This window comes from Cervus elaphus, chromosome 11 (genome assembly GCF_910594005.1).
Source record: "Cervus elaphus chromosome 11, mCerEla1.1, whole genome shotgun sequence".
Lineage (NCBI taxonomy): Eukaryota > Metazoa > Chordata > Mammalia > Artiodactyla > Cervidae > Cervus > Cervus elaphus.
In genome coordinates, this window is record NC_057825.1 from 33307105 (window position 1) to 33327840 (window position 20736).

General features: G+C 50.5%; 1 protein-coding gene and 1 long non-coding RNA gene across 3 annotated transcripts in view; one reads left to right on the forward strand and one right to left on the reverse strand.

Annotated features, from left to right (window-relative positions):
• The window catches only part of MAPRE3 (microtubule associated protein RP/EB family member 3), a 57132-nt gene extending 40919 nt beyond the window's left edge, over positions 1-16213 (forward strand). The window contains exons 2-7 of one of the 2 annotated variants that reach the window (XM_043917386.1): positions 11326-11453; positions 12447-12592; positions 13203-13404; positions 14642-14796; positions 14912-15064; positions 15303-16213. In XM_043917386.1, the coding sequence (XP_043773321.1) occupies positions 11333-11453; positions 12447-12592; positions 13203-13404; positions 14642-14796; positions 14912-15064; positions 15303-15371 (846 nt within the window). In that variant the 5' untranslated portion in view covers positions 11326-11332 and the 3' untranslated portion in view covers positions 15372-16213. Of the gene's footprint in view, positions 1-11325; positions 11454-12446; positions 12593-13202; positions 13405-14641; positions 14797-14911; positions 15065-15302 lie in introns of those variants that run through there. The other variant, XM_043917387.1, reaches the window with a different exon arrangement.
• Positions 16214-16882: 669 nt separating this feature from the next.
• On the reverse strand, positions 16883-20508 carry LOC122703248. The gene is made up of 3 exons (XR_006343427.1): positions 20409-20508; positions 19093-19137; positions 16883-17206 (listed from the first exon to the last, which is right to left on the reverse strand). It is a non-coding gene; the product is annotated as an uncharacterized LOC122703248 (long non-coding RNA).
• Between the last annotated feature and the right edge of the window lie 228 nt (positions 20509-20736).

Sequence of the window (20736 nt, forward strand, 5' to 3'; positions counted from 1 at the left end):
CACAGAGCTGGACTGGCAGCCAGTCCCAACTGGGGCGTCCTCCCAACCGGTACCAAGTTCTGTTCTCAGAACCATCCCAGAGCCCTGCTCTGAGTCTGGCAGCTATCTGGGCTTCTTCCCCTATGGCTCAGATGGTAAAGAATCCGCCTTTACTTGCGGGAGACCCAAGTTCGATCCTTGGGTCAGGAAGATCCCCTGGAGAAGGGAATGGCAACCCACTCCAGTATTCTTGCCTGGAGAATTCCATGGACAGAGGAACCTGGCGGACCACAGTCCATGGGGTCACAAAGAGTCGGACATGACTGAGGGACTACCACTTCACCTCGTTTCTCTTCCTTATATCAGAGAAAGAGGTCATTTTCAATCTCTTGCTAAGCATACAAGGGCTTCAGGCTGCATTTGGTTGTATGTGGCCAGCAGGTGCAGCCTGTTTTCTCCTCTCCTGCTCCTTGTGGTCAACAGAAAGGAAATATGGCCAGAAAACCACCCTTTCTGAACCCACCTGCCACCTGAAACCCCACACTGCAGTTCAGCTGCTCCCATTCATTCATTCATCCAGCAGTGTTTATTGAGCAGCTGTTGTGTCCAGGGCCCCAGGCTAGTACTAGTGAAGGAAAGAAACAGGCACCAGGGCGCCAGCATAGCTGCCGAAGAACCACAACCTGAAGCCACACCTGCCCCTGCTCTTCCCCTGCTCAGGTACCCGATTGGAGCTCTGTGGGGAGTTTGCCAGGGTCCTGGGAAGAACAATGTGAATCAGACACATCGATCATCCTCTGCCTGTCATCAAGGTTGCTCAACCCCCAAAGTGGGGAGATGATGAACCTCTGGTTCCCAAAGACGAGGTATCTCATTAAGCCCACAGCAACGCCATGCTCAAGAGAATCATCCTGACCCTTCAGACCTGAAAACTGAGGCTTGGATACTTCAAACTATCATGTTGGCCAAAGAGTTCATTTGGGTTTTCCGCAACATGTTACAGAAAACCAGTATGAACTTTTTTGGCCAACTCGATACTTGCTGAAAGTCTTACGGGCAGTAAGTGGCAGATCCCATAGCTGAGCCACATCTACCATTCAACCTGGCTTCCCCACACCCCACAGCTCCAAGAGTATGCTGCTGGTAATCTTGCTCTGATGGCAGATCCCATCATGAAAGTTTGTTGGCTTAAAAAGTGAAGTGTTTGTGGAACTTGAAGATCTTCTGTAGAGAGCCATTAGAAAGAAAGGTTTGCCTTTCTACATGCCCACGGACACGGACCCTACTAATAATGATTAATTTTAGCAAGTGAGGAGTTCTGTGTACTCCCCTCCTGGATTCCCATTAACCCTTTGAGTAATGACCAGATAGAGCAATCTGGCCAGGACTCCCCAGAGGTCACCTTCCCCGGGACAGCAGCTGCAAGGGCAGAGCCCCATTATCCAGACCTGCCTCTTTAGAATTCAGATCACAGTCAGCAGGGCGTGTTCAGAACTCCAGTGACTGGGACCTCAGCAGGGTTCAGGATCTTAGGGAAGAGCTCCATGACCTAAAAGTGCAATGAGAATAGAATCCTGGAGAAGCTCCAGTTCCTACCTGAGCCTTCAGGGTCCAGATCCCTGTCCTGGATCTGCTGGAGTGGGTGTGTTCCCCAGCAGCCCTGGAACTACTCCTTCTGCCCCATCTCTCCTTTTTAAATTCAGCTTCAGGAGGCTGAGCCTCCCCATGAGTCAGGTCCTGGGTCAACAGTGAGAAGAAGGTGATTGGCTGGGTCTGCCAGGGCTTTGTGACCCGCCGGCAGGGCTCCTGCAGGCCCTCAGAACCCTGCCTCCCTGTCTGCACTTATTGCCTCCATGCAATCCCAGGATAACTTGGGTGTGTAACCCAGGGGGCAAGGGGTAACAATTTTGCAGACTTTCCAAACAGGTGACTTCAGCCCCCTGGGCCCGGGCAGGAAGGGGTAACCAGATGACAATGGGCATTGCCCCATGTCAGGAGCAGGAAACATTTTGGCAAGCTCCTCAGAGTTCTCTCTCCTCTGATCTCACAGCATCTGTTCCAGTTTTCCTGACTGGTAGGATGGCATCTACAAAGCAGAATGTATGGGAAATCTGGAGTTGGGGAGGGATTGTGTTAGAAGCACCAGCTTCAGGTAGCCCAGATGGTTGTTCCCAGGCAGAAAGGGCAGAGAAAGGCACAATTCTGTGGTCTGTCTCCTTCCTAGACTGGAATTCCAGGATCTTGGAGGCCTGAAGCTGGTTGTGTGTTGGGCGCCTGCTTCTCAGGAATGTGACCTTGGATCTCAGTGTCTGCCCTAATAATGCTGATAATACTGACCAAGTGCTTACCAGGTGCCAGGGTCTGTCCAGCACTTTATACGCATGACTCAATTAGTTCTTGAAACAGCTCTGTGAAGTGGGGACTCTCATTGTCCCCATTTTATTGATGAGGAAACTGAGGCCCAAAGTCAAGCAACTAGGAAATGTTAGAGCCAGGATTTAAGCTCAGGTTGTGTGACTGGAGGTTTGGTATTCTTAAAGCAACCATTTTGGAGCCTGCTGGAGGCAGGTCCAACACCCACTACAGGGCTGAAAGACCCAGTGTGTCCCTCATAGCTGTGGGGAGCAGAAGGAACTGGGAACTGCAAGGAGTTCTGGAGGCCAAAGAACTAGAGAAGACTGAGCAGATGACCCCTGGGTTATCTCCAAGACATATTCGTGCAAGGTAGAGCTCCACTGAAGACTTAAAAAGTCAGTTAGATTTAGGCCAGTGATAAGGTTATTAAACATTAGAATGAGCTTTCAGAGTTATGCAGTCTTATTTATGATTTAGGAATTGCCTAGCTCTAAGTACAGTCTAGGGATCTGGGAAGGAACTGGATGGTCTCTAGAAACTCTTTCCAGCCACGGGATGTTCAGATTTGGTCTTGATGACCATGTTGGAGGCCTCCGACTGCAGAATGACTGACAGCTCTGCCTCTCCTGATGAGTGATAACTATCTTTCCCATTTCCAGTGACTGCATCGTGAACTTGCCGGTCCTCGCATAGGAAATGATTTTGCATATCACCAGATTAAACATCCTCAAGTTTTCTTTCCCTTGGTCAAGATCTTGCAGAGCAGATTGTTCCCAAGGCCGTGTCCTCAGTCTGATTCTTGAATGGGGTTTCAGGCTGGATGGTGACATGCTACAACCCAGTCAGCTGTTTCTCCTGACAGTCACCATGTGGCAGAGGCCAGGGTAGAAACACAGGGATGGGGGTGGAATAAGACCCGGCTACTGTAGCCCTTGGAACAGAGCCTGCCTCTGTTCTCTCAGGGGAGGTGACCCAGCCCTTGGTTACAGTTGCATTCACTTTAAGAGTTGTCTCAGATTTTGTCTCAGCTGCAGTGGTGGATAACTGGTTCACTTAGGGCAAGATACCTGGGTGGATGCTTTATATACCCTCACCTCAAGAAGCTGGTCTGGCTTGAGTCTAGGCCTGAGTCAACCCCTAGTACAAAAAGCCATTGGAAGTTGGATCCACTGATGCATTTAACTTATGGCTCTGGGGAATTGGGGGGTTGGTTTAGTTGAGTCCAGAATCTTAGAGTTGACCCAACGCCCTAGCCAATTCCAGTTCGTTCAGTTCTTAGAGGGCACTTGGGTCAGGAACAAGGATTCCACTCAAGCTGCTGCCCTGATACCACCAGGTTTTGACCCAACCAGGCTTTCTCTTTGAGGGATAGGGTCAAAGTCAGGAGCTCTTCTTTGTCTGAATTGAGCTAGAGAGGGGAATTTAGGGATGGGAGAAACTTCTAAAGGAGTCTTTGCCCAGGACCTGGTGCCACCTGCTGGTCACAATTTAGCTGTATTTATAGGGCCAAATCTAGGAGAGGAGCATTAAAAGAAGGGCATCCTGCCCGCCCCCCCCCACCCTATCCTGACAAGGAATAAGAGAACTAGGAGATGGGTTTCTTCATGACCCCCAGCAAGTGTGACTGGAGATCCTTGCAAAGAGCCCTGAGTGCCTTGGATGAGTCCTCCTGAGCTAAAATGAACCCAAAAAGCTGGGCCAGAGGGTAGCATCACCTGAAAGAACCAGAGCCAGTCCTGAGTGGAGACAAGGCTCTGTTCCACGTATCAGCTGCCCACCCATACCCACCCCACCCTGCCACCCTACTTCATGTGACCCACCCCCACAATATATAGCCTGTGCTATTGCAGTTCGGGCCACACAATGCATCAGAGGAGGACTGTGGTTCTAATACTGGGTTGTGTATCAGGAGTATATTTTAAATTATGTAGACATAAAAGCTGTGTGTGTGTGTTTGTGTGTATCACCAAATATATTACAGAGTCAACTCTCCATATTTGTTGGTTCCATACCCACGGATTCAACAACCACAAATGGAAAATATTTGAAAAAAATTTCAGGAAGTTCGAAAAAGTAAAACTTGAATTTGCCATGAAACAGCAACTACTTACATAGCATTTACCTTGTATGAGGTATTATATATAATCTAGAGATGATTTAAAGTATACAGTGGGATGTACAGAGGTTATTTGCAAATACCATGTCATTTTGCATAAGGGACTTGAGCACCCATAGATTTTGGTATCCACAGTGGTCCTGGAACAAATCTCCCATAGACACTGAGAGCCAACTATATCATATATAAATATATTTGTATATACTATATATACATACTATATATGAATATGTACTACATTATGTATTGTTGTTTAGTCACTGAGTCATATCTGACTCTTTGAGACCCCATGGACTATAGCCTGCCAGACTCCTCTGTCCATAGGATTCTCCAGGAAAGAAAACTGGAGTAGGTCAGTTCAATTCAGTTCAATCAGTCGTGTCCAACTCTGCAACCCTGTGGACTCCAGTACACCAGACTTTCCTGTCCATCACCAACTCCCGGAACTTGCTCAAACTCATGTCTGTTGAGTTGGTGATGCCATCCAACCATCGTATCCTCTGTCATCCCCTTCTTCTCCTGCCTTTAATCTTTCTCAGCATCAGGGTATTTCCCAGTGAGTCAGTTCTTTGCATCAGGTGGCCAAAGTACTGGAGTTTCACCTTCAGCATCAGTTCTTCCAGTGAATATTCAGGAATGAGTTCCTTCAGGATTGACTGGTTTGATCTCCTTGCAGTCAAAGGGACTCTCAAGAGTCTTCTCCAACACCACAGCTGAAAAGCATCAATTCTTCAGTGCTCAGCTTTCTTTATAGTCCAACTCTCACATCCATACATGACTACTGGAAAAACCATAGCTTTGACTAGATGGACCTTTGTCGGCACAGTAATGTCTCTTCTTTTTATATGCTATCTAGGTTGGTCATAGCTTTTCTTCCAAGGGGTAAGTGCCTTTTAATTTCATGGCTGCAGTCACCATCTGCAGTGATTTTGGAGCCCAAGAAAATAAAGTTTGTCACTGTTTCCATTGTTTCCCCATCTATTTGCCATGAAGTGATGGGACCAGATACCGTGATCTTCATTTTTTGAATGTTGAGTTTTAAGCCAGCCTATTCTGTCTTCTCTTTCACTTTCATCAAGAGGCTCTTTAGTTCTTTGTTTTCTGCCATAAGGGTGGTGTCATCTGCATATCTGAGGTTATTGATATTTCTCCCAGCAATCTTGATTCCAGCTTGTGCTTCATCCAGCCTGGCATTTCTCATGATGTACTCTGCATGTAAGTTAAATAAGCAGGGTGATTTATTTAACTTATATATTAACTGGACTAGGTAACCATTCCTTTCTCCAGGGGATCTTCCCAACCCAAGGATAGAACCTGGGTCTCCTGCATTGCAGGGAGATTCTTTACCATTTTAGCCACCTATGTATAAATATAATTAATGTATATTTATATAGTGTATTTTATATAGTGTACTATATGTATATTATATAATAATACACATGATATGGCTATATATAATATAGAGATGCTGAGGAACCACAGGAAGGCTGCCCTCAGATTGGAAGATCTTTGAAGCTCAAATGATTTCAGTCAAAAACTGGAGAACCAGTTTAGACAGGGACCAGTGCCTCTGCTATTTTTCAATAATCAGCACTTGAAAACCATACACAGAGAACAGGAAAAAAGGATCCCTAAATTTGCTCAGGAGCTCCCAGGACCAACCTAAGACCACCCTATGCCTCCCAGAACCACCCCTGACCAGCTCAGACTCTGCCTCAGGAGCCCAGGTCCAGAAGCGCCCCCAAGGCTTCATGGAGAAATGAATCCTCAACCCTGTGAGAAGCCTTGTCCCCTCTGCATTCAGGTCCCACAGACCTCTGCATACCTGCTCCCCACGAAAGCCTGGCAGGGTCTGACCATATTTGGTTCAGTTCAGTCGCTCAGTCGTGTCTGACTCTTTGCGACCCCATGAATCGCAGCACTCCAGGCCTCTCTGTCCATCACCAGCTCACGGAGTTTACTCAAACTCATGTCCATCAAATCGGTGTTACCATCCAACCATCTCATCCTCTGTCGTCCCCTTCTCCTCCTGCCCCCAATCCCTCCCAGCATCAGGGTCTTTTCCAATGAGTCAACTCTTTGCATGAGGTGGCCAAAGTACTGGAGTTTCAGCTTCAGCATCAGTCCTTCCAATGAACACCCAGGACTGATCTCCTTTAGGATGGACTGGTTGGATCTCCTTGCAGGCAAAGGGACTCTCAAGAGTCTTCTCCAACACCACAGTTCAAAAGCATCAATTTTCTGGCGCTCAGCTTTCTTCACAGTCCAACTCTCACATCCATACATGACCACTGGAAAAACCATAGCCTTGACTAGATGGACCTTTGTGGCAAAGTAATGTCTCTGCTTTTTAATATGCTATCTAGGTTGTTCATAACTTTCCTTCCAAGGAGTAAGCGTCTTTTAATTTCATGGCTGCAATCACTGTCTGTAGTGATTTTGGAGCCCCCAAAAAATAAAGTCTGACACTGCTTCCACTGTTTCCCCATCTATTTCCCATGAAGATCATGGCATCTGGTCCCATCACTTCATGGGAAATAGACCATTCATATTAGGGTCATTCAAATCCACTCTCCAGCTCTGCACACTCTCTTCTTCCTGTCTTCCTGGAGCACCTACTGTTTCCACCACACTTTGGGGCATTTGGTTATATTTTTCTCCTGTATGTTGGTCTCCCCAGTAAGACTATAAACTCTTTCAGCAGGGGGCAGATCTGTTTATTTCTCAGAGTTCCTAATTAAATACTCATCAAAATACAATGCACTTGCCTTGACCCTCCCCACCTGCCTCCCCAATCAAGTCTGGGACCCTCCCCACCTACCTCCCCAGTCAAGTCTGAGACCTTCCCTACCTGCCTCCCTAATCAAGTCTGGTGTCCACACACTCCTGCCTTGCCTGCTGAGGTTACTTTAGGTGAGCTCCCTGGAAACCAAGAGGCACTCTCCCAACTCCAATCTCTGTGATTATCGTTCATTGAGAATTGATCTAGAACCCCAAAGTGAATGAAACAGTCTGGTCACTGAGGAGTTTACAGTCAGGTGGAAGGGGCAGACACACAAGTGGTTTCAAGAGAATGAAATCAATGCCATGACTGAGTATGCTCAGGCATGACAGAAAGACACAGAACAGGGCCATGTCTCCCTGCACAATGGCTCAGAGAACATTTCCTAGAGGAGCTGGAGCCCCAGCTAAGTCCTGAAGGTTGAGTTGGGGAGGGAGGGTCCAGGCCAGAAGGTGTCATATATAAGAGGATATAAGAGGATTCAGAAAGAAGAGAGAAGGTGTCACTCAATCATTCAACAAATTTGCTCAATACCTTCCCTGTGACAGGCCTAGAAACACCACTCCTGGCTTTGAGGTGCTTACTGATGACAGAGGCAGGCATTTCAACAAGTCCAATGGTTAGTGCAATGGTCAGATTACAGGGTAGTGGTTCAGAACCACTGTGTAAGAGGATACTCAAGTGCAGTCAAAATTACCCTTGGAAATCTCCGCAATTGTCAGCTCCTGAGTCCTTGGAAGCTCCCATGACAATAATTTTTGTTTCCCTTGGCTTTCCAGCCCTATCTTGGCCTTCCTTCCCCTAGGCAATGAAGAACAAAGTCTATTTTTAAGAGGAGGAAGGACTAGGAAAATACAGAAGGGTTTCCTGATTTTTTTTTTTTTCCAAAAAATGTATTGAAATTAAATGTGCATCTAGTGAAGTTCCATTGTCTATACTTGAGTGGGGCTGTGGGGGAGCACAGCCTAGCAGATGCCAACCGAGCCTCCTCTCTAAAGCAGCTTCTCTAATTTGACTGTGCCTGTAGACCCTCTTGGTCAAGTGCAGATTCTGACTCAGTAGGTCGGTTCGGAGGCAAAGCTCAAACACAGGAATTTCTAACTTAAAATCTCTAACAAGCTGATGCCCACAGAGCACCAACGATTCACCAGGGACCACAGTTTGAGAGCCTCTAGAGCAGAGAATGAATGAACTGTGGGGTGGGACTGCATTCCAGGCAGAAGGTGAGTAGAGAGCTGCCCATGACTCCCAACCAGGGGATCAAAAAAGAAGACAGGGCTGGAGAGGGAGGACCCGTTGATGAACTTGACAAGTGGTGGGAAGCAGGTGACGTTACAAGAACAGATGACCTCTGGATGGGGAAGTGGGGGGGGGGGGGGCGGGGCGGTGTATTCTTCCTTCAGGGAGACACTTTGCATATTAAACCTAAAAAATACTCTTCACTCCAGAAATATGTACTCTCCCAATTCTGGGAATATGCAGTCCTGTTTCTCCATTTCTGATAAAAGACCTAGTTACAAGACAGTTTTCCCTCTTAACAGTGCAAGTCAGTAATAAACAGCAACCTACACTTGACCTCTGTGGGGGTAGGGGAGGGGAATGAGGGGAGGGTAAGGACACGCTCACACCCACTGGCTGGAGGGGGGCGCCTCTGCTCAGCTCCCGCTGTAGGTTGCTGGGAACATGGACTCAGGGTTGCCAAAAGAAGCCAGAAATCCCAATTTGCTTGTGTGGAACATCCCAACTTAAAATCTTCAGTTCTGTTCCAGAAAAATCTTGAGTACTAACTCAAAAATGTTTCCAACACTGTGAGTGCGAAACCGTTCAAGTCTGCAAGGCAAGTCCAGCCACTGGGTGTCTCGTATGTGACTGCTCGTTTGTGTCTCATTTGTGAGCTAGGGGTTGGAGAGACCAGGGCTGTTTTCCAGGAGTCTGAGTGCAGCAGTGTCAGCGATGGACTAGAGCAAGGGAGAGCCTGGAGGCTGATGGGCCCCCTAGGAGGCTCTTCCTCACCTTGGCCAGAGAGAATGGATGTGCAGAAACCCCAAGGCAGCAGGAGGCGCAGAAGAGCAGGCACATTGGAGGGCAGAGCTGCCTTGCTGAATCATGGACTTTGAGGATGAGGGGGAGAAGCTATCTGGACTGACCCCACAGGTTTCCAGCATGGGTGATGGGGTGACTGATGGTGACATTCACTGAGATAACAAATACAGAAGCAGAGCATGTATTAAGGGAAGTTTCTGTTTAAGCGAAATTCAGGTGTCTGTGGATGCATCAGCAAGCCACGGGGATATAGAGTTTGAAGTCAGAGCAGATGTGAAGATGAGACAGCTTTCTAGAACCCAAATCTGGTCAAGCACTATCTGCTTAAAATCCTCTAATGGCTTCCCTTGTTTAAACAGACTTTTGGGGTCCTTTAATGGACCGGAACCTTGTGGTGCGGAGTCGACGATAAGAAAGTGAAAGAGAGAAAGAGAGAGAGAGAAAGAGAGAGAGAGAGAGACAAAAAAGACCCGGGGACCTAAGCTCTGATGGAGCAAAGGTGCTTTAATGATTTTTCTATGAGTATATATAGGCTGCAGTACAAGAAACTTCTTTCGGGAATGATAGAGATCAGAAAACCAAATGTACAGCAACCGTTACCAAGGGAACAAAGGGTAACGTTAGTCACAAGGTCAGGAGACAATCTATATCTCAAGTAAGGGGAAGGAGATTAAGCTGTTTTGTCCTAAGGAGAATGTTTACTAAAGGAGACTCATGCTTGCCTCACACAATGACCTCAGTCCCTGGGAGCAGCGTGCTGTTCCGCTTGAAGAGGGACAAAGGACTCATGAGAGACAGCACGTAGGAATCCTCCCGTCAAACATTCGCTGACACTCCTCATGGTAAACAAAGCCCGGAGCAACCAGCCCCTTCTGGCCTCTTTGTACCACACCCCAACACGAACACTGTTTTCCCTGCCTGCTGAACAACTCAGAGTCCCAGCAATAAGCCATAACTTTGTTCTTGCTAGTCCTGGGGCCTGCACAGCCCTTCCACCCCGTGCCCCCATACATTCAGAAAATTCCTTCCCCTTTCAGACTGCTCTGAAGTCTTTGCTGACCCTGTCAAGCAGAAAAGGTCACTCCTTTCTTTGTGCCACCCCTGAACTCTGCTTGTCCTGCTCTTCCTGCCCCATCACTCCCTGCTCTGGACATCTGCCTGTCTGTAAACTCTTTGGAGGCAGAGACCACGCCTGACTTCACCACTTCTTAGCGCAGGTCCATCCTATAGTGTGTGTGTGTATGTGTGTGTGTATGTGTGTGTGTGTGCGCGCGCACACGCGTGCTCACATGCGCACACAATCAGTCATGTCCAGCTCTTTGCACTCCATGGACTGCAGCACGCCAGGCTTCCTTGTCCTTCACTGTCTCCCAGAGTTTGCTCAAATTCATGTCCATTGAGTCAGTGATGTTATCTAACCATCTCATCCTCTGCTGCCCCCTTCTCCTGTTGCCCTCAATCTTTCCCAGCATCAGGGTCTTTTCTGGTGAGTCAGCTCTTCGCATCAGGGGGCCAAAATATTGGAACTTATGGGGTTGCAAAGAGTTGGACGCAACTGAGTAACAACAAAGTGGTAAAGAATCTGCCTGCCAATACAGGAGACACAAGAGACGCAGGTTCAAGTCCTGGGTCCAAAAGATCCCGTAGAGTAGGGAGTGGCACCCCACTCCAGTATTCTTGCCTGGAAAATTCCTTGGAGAGTCAGACCCAACGGAGCACACATACACACCCTGTATAGTATGTGTGTGTGCTCAGTCGTGTCTGACTCTGTGGCCCCATGGACTATAGCCTGCCAGGCTCCTCTGTCTGTAGGATTCTCCACACAAGAATACTAGAATGGGTTGCCATTTCCTTCTCCAGGAGATCTTATAGTAGGTACTCACCAGATGTTCAAGGGTGAGTAAGTACCCCTTCTCCAGGAGGTAAGCTGCTAGTCTGGAGGAAGATGCTCCTCGTTTTTCCAGGGACCCTCCAGCCCCTTCTCTCCTTTAGGCCCAAGAACAGCTCAAGGCCCCCAGGGGCTGACCTTGCCTTTCCTCTTTCTTTGCAGCTGGGGCATGGCCGTCAATGTGTACTCCACATCCGTGACCAGTGAGAATCTGAGTCGCCATGATATGCTTGCGTGGGTCAACGACTCCCTGCACCTCAACTATACCAAGATAGAACAGCTCTGCTCAGGTTGGAGGCTGGGAATGGGGAAGGGGGGTGCGGAGGGGACGGCAGGGAAGGCGGGAGGCAGAATAGCCTCAGCGGACATTGAGGATTAAGGAGATTAAGGAGACCTGCAGAGCCCTCAACCAGCCAAAGTTCTGGAGTTGAAGGAAGGAAATGGGGGGGTCTCCATGGGATGGAAAAAGTCCAAAGCGAAGAGCAGTAGAAGTACAGTGCAGGGCTGCAGGAGAGGCAAGCAGTGAACCAGAGGTCACCAGCACCAGGTCCAGCCCAGCCACTCAGGAGGTCCCAGTCTCAGCTCTTCCTGTAGTGCAACCCTGGGCAAGTCACCACCCCTCTTTAGGTCTCAGTTTTCTGGTCCATAAATGGAGATGACATCAGCTGTATAAGTAGGGTTGCTGTTAGGACTGAATGTCATACATGCAGTGTTTGATATGGTGCATGCACGCTAACTCGATTCAGTCATGTCCTACTCTTTGCAACACTGTGGACTGTAGCCCGCCAGGCTCCTCTGTCCATGGGATTTTCCAGGCAAGAATACTGGAGTGGGTTGCCATGCCCTCTTCCAGGGGATCTTTCCAACCCAGGGATCAAAACTGCATCTCCTGTGGCTCTTGCACTGCAGGCGGATTCCTTAACCCCTGAACCACCAGGGGAAGCCCGTGTTTGATATGGTGCTGGTACCTCACTGTATCATTATATGGTAATTGCTCCCATTCTTGGGAATTCTGGCTGTGCATATCCTGCAAGTATTAGAGAAGGAAATGGCAACCCACTCCAGTCTTCTTGCCTGGAGAATTCCATGGACAGAGAAGCTTGGTGGGCTGCAGTCCATGGGGTCACAGAGAGTTGGACATGACTAAGTGACTTTCACTTCACTATTCTGCAAGTATGACTGGCCCTGGCCCCAGAGAAGGAGAAGAGGAGATGGGGAGGTTCGGGGGAGTAGCCCCAGTGGGCCCAGGAAAGTGAAAGCAAGCTGCCCATGTTTCTCTGCAGGGGCAGCCTACTGCCAGTTCATGGACATGCTCTTCCCTGGCTGTGTGCACTTGAGGAAGGTGAAGTTCCAGGCCAAGCTAGAGCACGAATACATCCACAACTTCAAGGTGCTGCAAGCAGCTTTCAAGAAGATGGGTGTCGACAAAGTAGGTGCCTGCGCTCTGAGGGGCCCCCGAGGAGCTCTGTGACCCCAGGGAAGAAGATGGCCCGCAGCAGGGGCCGCTGGGGTCCTTCCAGCTCTGATGCCACTCTCCACCCACTGCCTCTCCAGGGGGCATGCTCCCCCAGCTCAAGGCTCAGTGGAAAACCCCACAACATTTGACACCCCAACCTGACCACATTCCCATCCCTTCCTCCTCTCTGGACCCTACACTTGAGCCTCTTGGTGTACTGCTCCTGTTAAGTTCCTCCTCTGTAGGGCCCAAGAAAAGTCTCTTGGCTCACTGCTGCCTCGATGACCCAGGACCCTGGTTCCAGCAACCCCCACCCCACGTGCAGGGAGCAGCACCAAGGGACGTCTCCCCACGCACTTCCTCCTGTGCCCGGAGGAAAGGGCTGTCTCTGGACCCCAGGCCGGGGGCTCTGGAGCCTACCCATCGGCTCTGTCAGCACGGGGCGGGGCGGGGGGAGGGGCCCCGGAGAAGGTGGGGCCACTGCAGCCCCGGGGCTGGCCTTCCTGACAGCAGCGGCCCTCCCTCAAAGGACGGCAGCTGTGCAGCGGAGGTTAAAGTTCTCTGCTTCTGTGGTCTATTTCAGATCATTCCTGTAGAGAAATTAGTGAAAGGAAAATTCCAAGATAATTTTGAGTTTATTCAGTGGTTTAAGAAATTCTTTGACGCAAACTATGATGGAAAGGATTACAACCCTCTGCTGGCGCGGCAGGGCCAGGACGTAGCACCACCTCCTAACCCAGGTGATCAGATCTTCAACAAATCCAAGAAACTCATTGGCACAGCAGGTAACGTGCCCGAGCTGGGGAGAGGGTGTGGGGGGCCGGGCCCACCGGCCCGCCCGGCCCCCGCCAGCCTAAAGGAGACTGTTATCACGGAGTTCAGATGACGCCGCCTGCTGCCCACTTAGACCAGGGGGAGTCGCAGTGGGAGGAGAGCCCCCGGTGCCAGCCCAGGTGGCCGCTGGTGGTGGGAGGCCCGAGCCACTTCCTCCTGCCGCCCAAGCTAACTTGCTGGCCTTGAGGTGACGGGGCAGCCCATGGCACAGTTCCTGTGTCCAGGTCATCCCGGCCAAGGGCCTGGGGCCGGCACCAAGGACTCCTCCTGCCCTCTGCCCACCTGATTCCCCGGGGATGGGCGTTTGCCCAGCTGGACCAAATCTTCCCGCGTTTCCAGAATCTCACAGCTCAAGTCCTCAAGAGACAATCTCTGGAAACGAGGCTTTGTCTGGGTTCTAGAAGAGAAGGGAGAAAAGCCACAGGGCCTCAGGGAGAGGATTGGCCAGGGAAGGGGAGCAGCCCCCCCGCGTCTGAACCCGTCATAGCAGAGTGGCTCCTCCGTGTGCGCTGCCGCCCCCTGGGCCTGCCCCCACTCTCCTGCTTGCTTTGCATTAGAAGCTCTGTCCTGGGAGCTGCCTTTAGCTGGAAATAAGTGGCCAGAGCATGACGGCGTGCGGGGGAGGAGCTGGGGCACCCGAATCAGGCCCAGCAGAGGGCACCAAGCCCATACCAAGGCCCAGGCCACCCACAGGGGCAGGGGAAGGCTTCTGTGGTCTCCTGCAGTCTGGAGACTCTGAAGTCACCCCCAGGGAGGGTGGCTGTGGGCTGGGGCTTCTGTTAGGAAAGACCCAGCAAGAGCCAGACTTGAGGACCTGTGCCCGCTGCTTTTCCTCAGGCCTCAGCTGTCAGTACAAGAGGGCCCTCACCCTTCCAGCCCCACTCCCCAAATTCGCGGTCCCAGTTCCCCTCCCCTCCCCCTCAGTCCAGCTCTCCTCCCTCCCCACACCTTACACTTTCTTTAGCTCCTGTCATCCCTGCTTTCCCAGGCTTGCCAGAGGGCTGCCCAGCTGCTGTGGTGTCGCGTGTGGCCGTGGCTTAAGGCCTAGGTGTAGAGTGGGAGAGGAGGGGAGGGCAAGAGTGCCTGCCTTTCGCATGGGCCTGCCCCGCCATCACACCAGGCTGTCTCGTGCCACGTCTGTGGGCTGTGGGTTCACGCAGCCCCATCTGACTTTCCTCCTCTGGACAGTTCCACAGAGGACATCCCCCACAGGCCCCAAAAATATGCAGACCTCCGGCCGGCTGAGCAACGTGGCTCCCCCCTGTATCCTCCGGAAGAATCCTCCATCAGCCCGAAATGGTGGCCACGAGACCGATGCCCAGATTCTTGAGCTCAACCAGCAAGTGAGTGGGGTGCAACGGGCAGCTGAGAAAGCCAGGCCCGTGGGGCGTCAGGGCGGGAAGGGAGGCTGACGCTGGGGTCTCTGCTTGAACACCACTTTCTCCCCCACCCGAGCAGCTACTGGATTTGAAGCTAACGGTGGATGGACTGGAGAAGGAACGTGACTTCTACTTCAGCAAACTTCGAGACATTGAGCTCATCTGCCAGGAACACGAAAGTGAGAACAGCCCCGTCATCTCGGGCATCATTGGCATCCTCTATGCCACCGAGGTGAGTCCTGCCGGGCACCTGATGGGCCTCCCCCATTCCCACCAGACCCTGAGACCAGAAGGGACCATGGGGAGCAAGGGCCAGTGAAGGCAGCCAGCTGAAGGCACCAGCCCAAGGTCCCACAGAGCATGCGCCGCGGCAGGGGGCCGGAACCCAGGCCGGCTCCAAGCCATCTGCAGGAGTCTGCAGCTTCGGCCTGCCTGCCTGGCTCAGCATCTCTCTCCCTTCCACCCTCCAGGAAGGATTTGCACCCCCTGAGGACGATGAGATTGAGGAACATCAACAGGAAGACCAGGACGAGTACTGAGGGCGGCCCCAGCCCTGGCTGACTGCACGGCTTCCGTGCCTCCCCACCCCGCTCCCACCCCCACATTACACTCCTTTCCTGACAGCCAGTCGGCCGGTGCTTTATGTCAGTGCTGCGGCATTGGGGAGCCTGACGAGCAGGGCTTGGGGGGACGGGGCAGGTGAGCAGGCACAGGCCCAGTGGGCGGGACCCCTGCCCACTCCCCACCCCTATTTATTTCCGTTGTCTCTATGCTGTGTCGGCCAACACTCCCCCAGGGTGCCGCAGCCACCCACCCCAGCCAGCCACCCGCTCCCCTGACAGCCAGCAGCTGTATATTTGACAAAGTCATTGGTATATTTTTACTTACTGGATTTTCCTTGCACTTTACCTGTTCTTTTCCCAGGGCTGGCAGCACGGGCTCCAGGGCAGCGCGCCTGGCTTGGCTTCCCTTCCCCCGTTGCCAGGGCCGTGACTGAACTCACCGATTCTTATTTATTTTGTCTTTTGACTTCCCAGTAGTTGAGGGAAAGGCTGATGTCAGGAGCGGGATGGGGGACTGAGGAGGGGGTACCTAAGGCCCTGGTGGTCAGGGAGAGGGAGGGGAGCATGTGAGGGATGAAAACGACCTCCTGGCACCAGGCTCGCCCACCCTTGGCCCCCTGCCCCCAGCACCACAGCCCGGCACTGCCCTGAGGCTCCCAGCCACTCCCCTGCAGCTTGGTTCATACCACACAGACTCTGCCCGGACCTCCTGTACGTCTGCCTTTTCTCTGCCCGCCTCCCCGTCCCCAGCCCTTCGGGCCACCCAGCCTGCATATGTGTTCACTTTTATTTAAATAAACTTGTGTGGTAAAAGTCCATACTATGTCTCCCTCAACTGAGTCACAGCCTGGGTCTCAGTGCTTTTCTCTGAGCGACTCCCTCCCCAGAGGTGATATCCATGGGGCACAGCACCACTGCCATCCTCCCTCAGGCCCAGAAAGCATCACTGGCTTAGCCTCAGAGCCCAGCTCTGACCCAGCCCCCATCTCCCAACGCTGGTACCAGGGCCCTAAGGGAAGGCACGGAGGCCTGAACTCCTGCTCCCTGAAGAGGAACAGAATTCAGGACTATGGCTGTGATGGTGGGCAACCCAGTCAAGCAGCTGTGGGGTGGCAGGGGGGCCTGGCTGAGAGGTGCCTTGTTTCCATCCCCTTTGGGCCAGTATGACCACATACTGTCCGCCACCCTTGTCAAAGTCCACACACCCAACATCAGTGATCCATATGGGGACAAGGGCTCACATGACGGAGCTGAGTGGGTTACAAAGAGCAAGGGCTCTAAGCACTGAAGTCCAGGAGGAAAGCAGTGTCCAAGGGGTTCCTTCCACAGAACAGGCTCTCATGGGAGCCGGGAGCTGGAAACTGTCACATCATGTTTGCACAGCCCTGCATTCCCAGTGTGTGCCAGCCAAGGGCCATGATAACCAGTGTCCTGAAGGTCCAACAGGGACCAAGGGCACTTAGCTGAATGTGGGTACCAGGCCCGTTTAAACAGAGCCTTGGTTGCCCTTTAGAACAGCCCCTTATTTATGGGGGAAAGGACTGAGACCTACATGTGACATGATTTGCTCAAGGTGGTAAAAACTTGGGCTAGAATTGAGACCTCCTGACTCACTGTTCTGTGCTCATCCCCAAAGACCACACAGGTGTGACTTCCAGAACTGTCCTCTAGCTTCTGACCAGCCTTGGTAGGTGTTCTTCACCGTCCTGAGTGTGCCCAAGACACTGCTGGGATGTTGTTTCTTCCACGGCCATGCTCCAAGACCCTCCTGCCAGACCACCAGCATTTCTCCAGGGACTCCAGTTAGAAACCTGAAATAAGCAAACCATGTCTGTTCATTCCTCATTCACTTCACCTTCTCCATTTGACTCCCACTCCCACATACAGAGACTTCTGAATTTATTCTCCTGATTCCCCTGTTTTTCTCCTCCAAGTTCCTAGCCTGCTTTTATTTCTTTATGACTAAAATTATGATTTTATCTTAGTGATTTTTAATTCTTACCATTTTTAATTCTTCTGCCTAATTTTAAAGGCTATTCCAGGTAGATACAGTAAAAGAAGATGGTAGTTTCTCTGTGATGCCCAGTGTTCATCTTCAGGCTGGGACCTCACCCTGATGGTTAAGTGGGTGTGGTGGGCAGAATAACCCTTCCCTCCAAAGATGTCCACATTATAATCCCCAGAACCTGTGGATATGTTAGGTTATTAATACATGGCAAAGGGGAATTAACGGGCAGATGGAATTAAATCACTAATCTGCTGACTTTAAAATAAGGAGGGTATCCTGGATTATCCAGATGGGTCCAGTGTAATTGCCAACAGTCCATAAAATTGGGATGGGTGGGGCAAGAGATCAGAGTGATGCAATATGAGGAGGACTTGACCCATCACTGCTGGCTTTGAAGATGGAAGGGAGATATGAGCGAAGGAATTTGGTCAGCCTCCAGAGGCTGGGAGAGGTAAGGAAACAGGTTCTCTCCTAGAGTCTCCACAAGGGACCACTGCCCTATAGATACCATATTTTACCCCAGTGAGACCCTGACAGACTTTCACCTTCCAGAGCTATAAGACAAGAAGTTTGTGTTGTGTTAAGCCATTAAGTTTGTGGCAATTTCTTATAGCAGCAACAGGAAACCAATACAGTAGGTCAACCTGCTTCAGTGAGCTCACTGTTCTTGTCCCCACACCAGACACCCACCCATCCTCTTTGACCCAGTCTTTTTTAACTTTTTAAAATTTTGTATTGGGGTATAGCCAATTAACAATGTTGTGATAGTTTCAGGTGAACACTGAAGAAACTCAGCCATACATATACATGTATCCATTCTCTCCCAAACTCTCCTCCCATTCAGGCTGCCACATAACATTGAGCAGAGTTCCGTGTGCTATACAGCAGGTTCTTGTTGGTTATCCATTTAAAATATAGCAGTGTGTACATGTCCATCCCAAACTTGACCCAGTCTTTTGATTCTTCCCTCTTACCCCATGGGTACCTGCCCAAGCCCACCCTTCATGGCTCGTGTCTAAGGTTGCTCTTTGAAGACCTAGAGCTCAAGGATGTAAAGCCACTGCCTCCTCCCCAAACCCTGGAACATTTAAGACAGTGAATTACAATTTTCTGCTTTGTCTGTCTCCCACACAGGTTTCTCGAGTTCCTCTCAAGCAAGTGAGGTGTGTCCTCTAGCTCCCACCTACCTCTGTGCTAAGTGCTTATTAGGTAGAGAAAGGGCTTAGGAAATGCTACTGGATAAGTAAGTGAATGACTTCTATCCCCTAGGTGCCAAGGTACAATAGATGACCTGCTGGACTATTCTAAGGAAATACAGCCCTTCCCCACCCTTCTCTATATTTCTACCATGGAACACCCCCTTCTTTGCCTCTATGGAAAGCCCTTTCTGTTTCTCTTCCAAAATCAGTGTCGCTTTTGTGACCATACATGTAACACAGAAGAGGTAGAACAAAGAGAAGACAGTGTCTGAGGAGAGCTAAACCAATTATGTGGAAAAAAATGTATTAATGATCATCTCAAATATAGTCCTGGGCAAAAGCACTTCATTTCAGACCCTTTGACCTGAGGCAAAGTCAGCGATGGTCAGGCCTGCAGGGGCTGGAGGGCAGGCAGAAGGAAGCAGCAAGAGGTGGTTATCTCCTACTTTCTGCCTCCAGCCCACCCCATCCTTTACCTGTCCCCACTTACCTTTCCAAAAGTAGGTATGCCATTTTCCTACTGGGTTCCCACGATCTGCAGGATGAAGTCAAAATTTAACAGGCAAAGACCTTGGCATATGGGCTCAGATCCCTTTCCAACCACATAACCTCCAAAATCCATGAAGCACCGTCACATTGAACTACTTCCACTCTCCCAGACCTGCCCCGCTGTGTCCCACCTTTGTAGGCCTTTGCTTACATAAGTTCACACATCTGGCCTGTTCTCTCCACTTGCCCTAATCCCCAACCAATGACTATTTGCCCATTCCTCAGGACACATTTCCAGTGTCATCTCCTTTAGGAAGCCTTCTCTAATCTCCTTCCTAAAGGAATTCATCACTCCCTAAACTATTCATCCTGTGGGAAGTTAAACTCTAGTTCTTACTATAAAGGCTTGCCTGGCCTGTTCCTCAGTATGGCAGGTATGAATCTCATAGTCAAATGTGGGAGTGTGCATGAAATAGTGAGCTTCCCATGTGGTACTAGTGGTAAAAAGAACCATCCTGTCACTGCAGGAGACTTAAGAGATGCAGGTTTGATCCCTGGGTTGGGAAGATCCCCTGGAGGAGGGCAATTCACTCCAATATTCTTGCCTGGAGAATCCCATGGACAGAGGAACCTGGCAGGTTACAGTCCATAGGACTGTAAAAAGTCGAATAGGACTGAAAAAAAACTTGGCATGGTAGGGCATATGAAATAGCACATTTCCTTAATCATGATAAATCACTTCTAGTTCACCTTCACTCATACTCCCCTGCTGGGATGCTTCCAGTTTTGAGGTCTCACATGATACAACAAGCATGGCCCGAGGGACCTCCAGAGAGAGGGGATGTCAGAGCAGGTCACCTGCTTAAGTGGTTCCTCAGGTCTTCCATTCTTGATCGCTTCCCTGCCACACTTGGGACTTGGGCCTGACTTACGCGGAGGGAGTCAGAGCCTTTTCTTTCCCACTTGCCTGCAAGGGGAAACCCAGCGCTGGCTGTCCCAAGGCCACAGACTTTTCTCTGCCTCCTTTGGAAGGGCTCTCAGCTCTCCACTTCCTGCCCCACCCCACCCCAAACACTGCCTCAAGGCGGGAATCCTCAAGCTCCACCACCCTTCCTTGTTCCTTCAAAATAGCTTTTTTTTTAAATAGCTCGTTAAACTCAAAGTTTAATCATTAGCAACAGAAAAACTAGCACTTTCCTGGAAGGAAGGGAGCATTTTATCTACAAACTCTCCCAGGAGCTGAGAATTATTATTTTCATTCCGTCCTTCTTGCACAGCTAGAACGGAAAGAAAGCCAGAAACAGTTAAAATTTTTACCAAGTCACCCAATACTTCCACGTTCAGTTCAGTTCAGTCGCTCAGTCGTGTCCGACTCTTTGCGACCCCATGAACCGGAGCACTCCAGGCCTCCCTGTCCATCACCAACTCCCGGAGTTCACCCAAACTCATGTCCATTGAGTCGGTGATGCCATCCAACCATCTCATCCTCTGTCGTCCCCTTCTCCTCCTGCCCTCAATCTTTCCCAGCATCAGGGTCTTTTCCAATGAGTCAGCTTTTCGCATCAGGTGGCCAAACTATTGAAGTTCCAGCTTCAGCATCAGTCCTTCCAATGAACACCCAGGACTGATCTCCTTTAAGATGGAC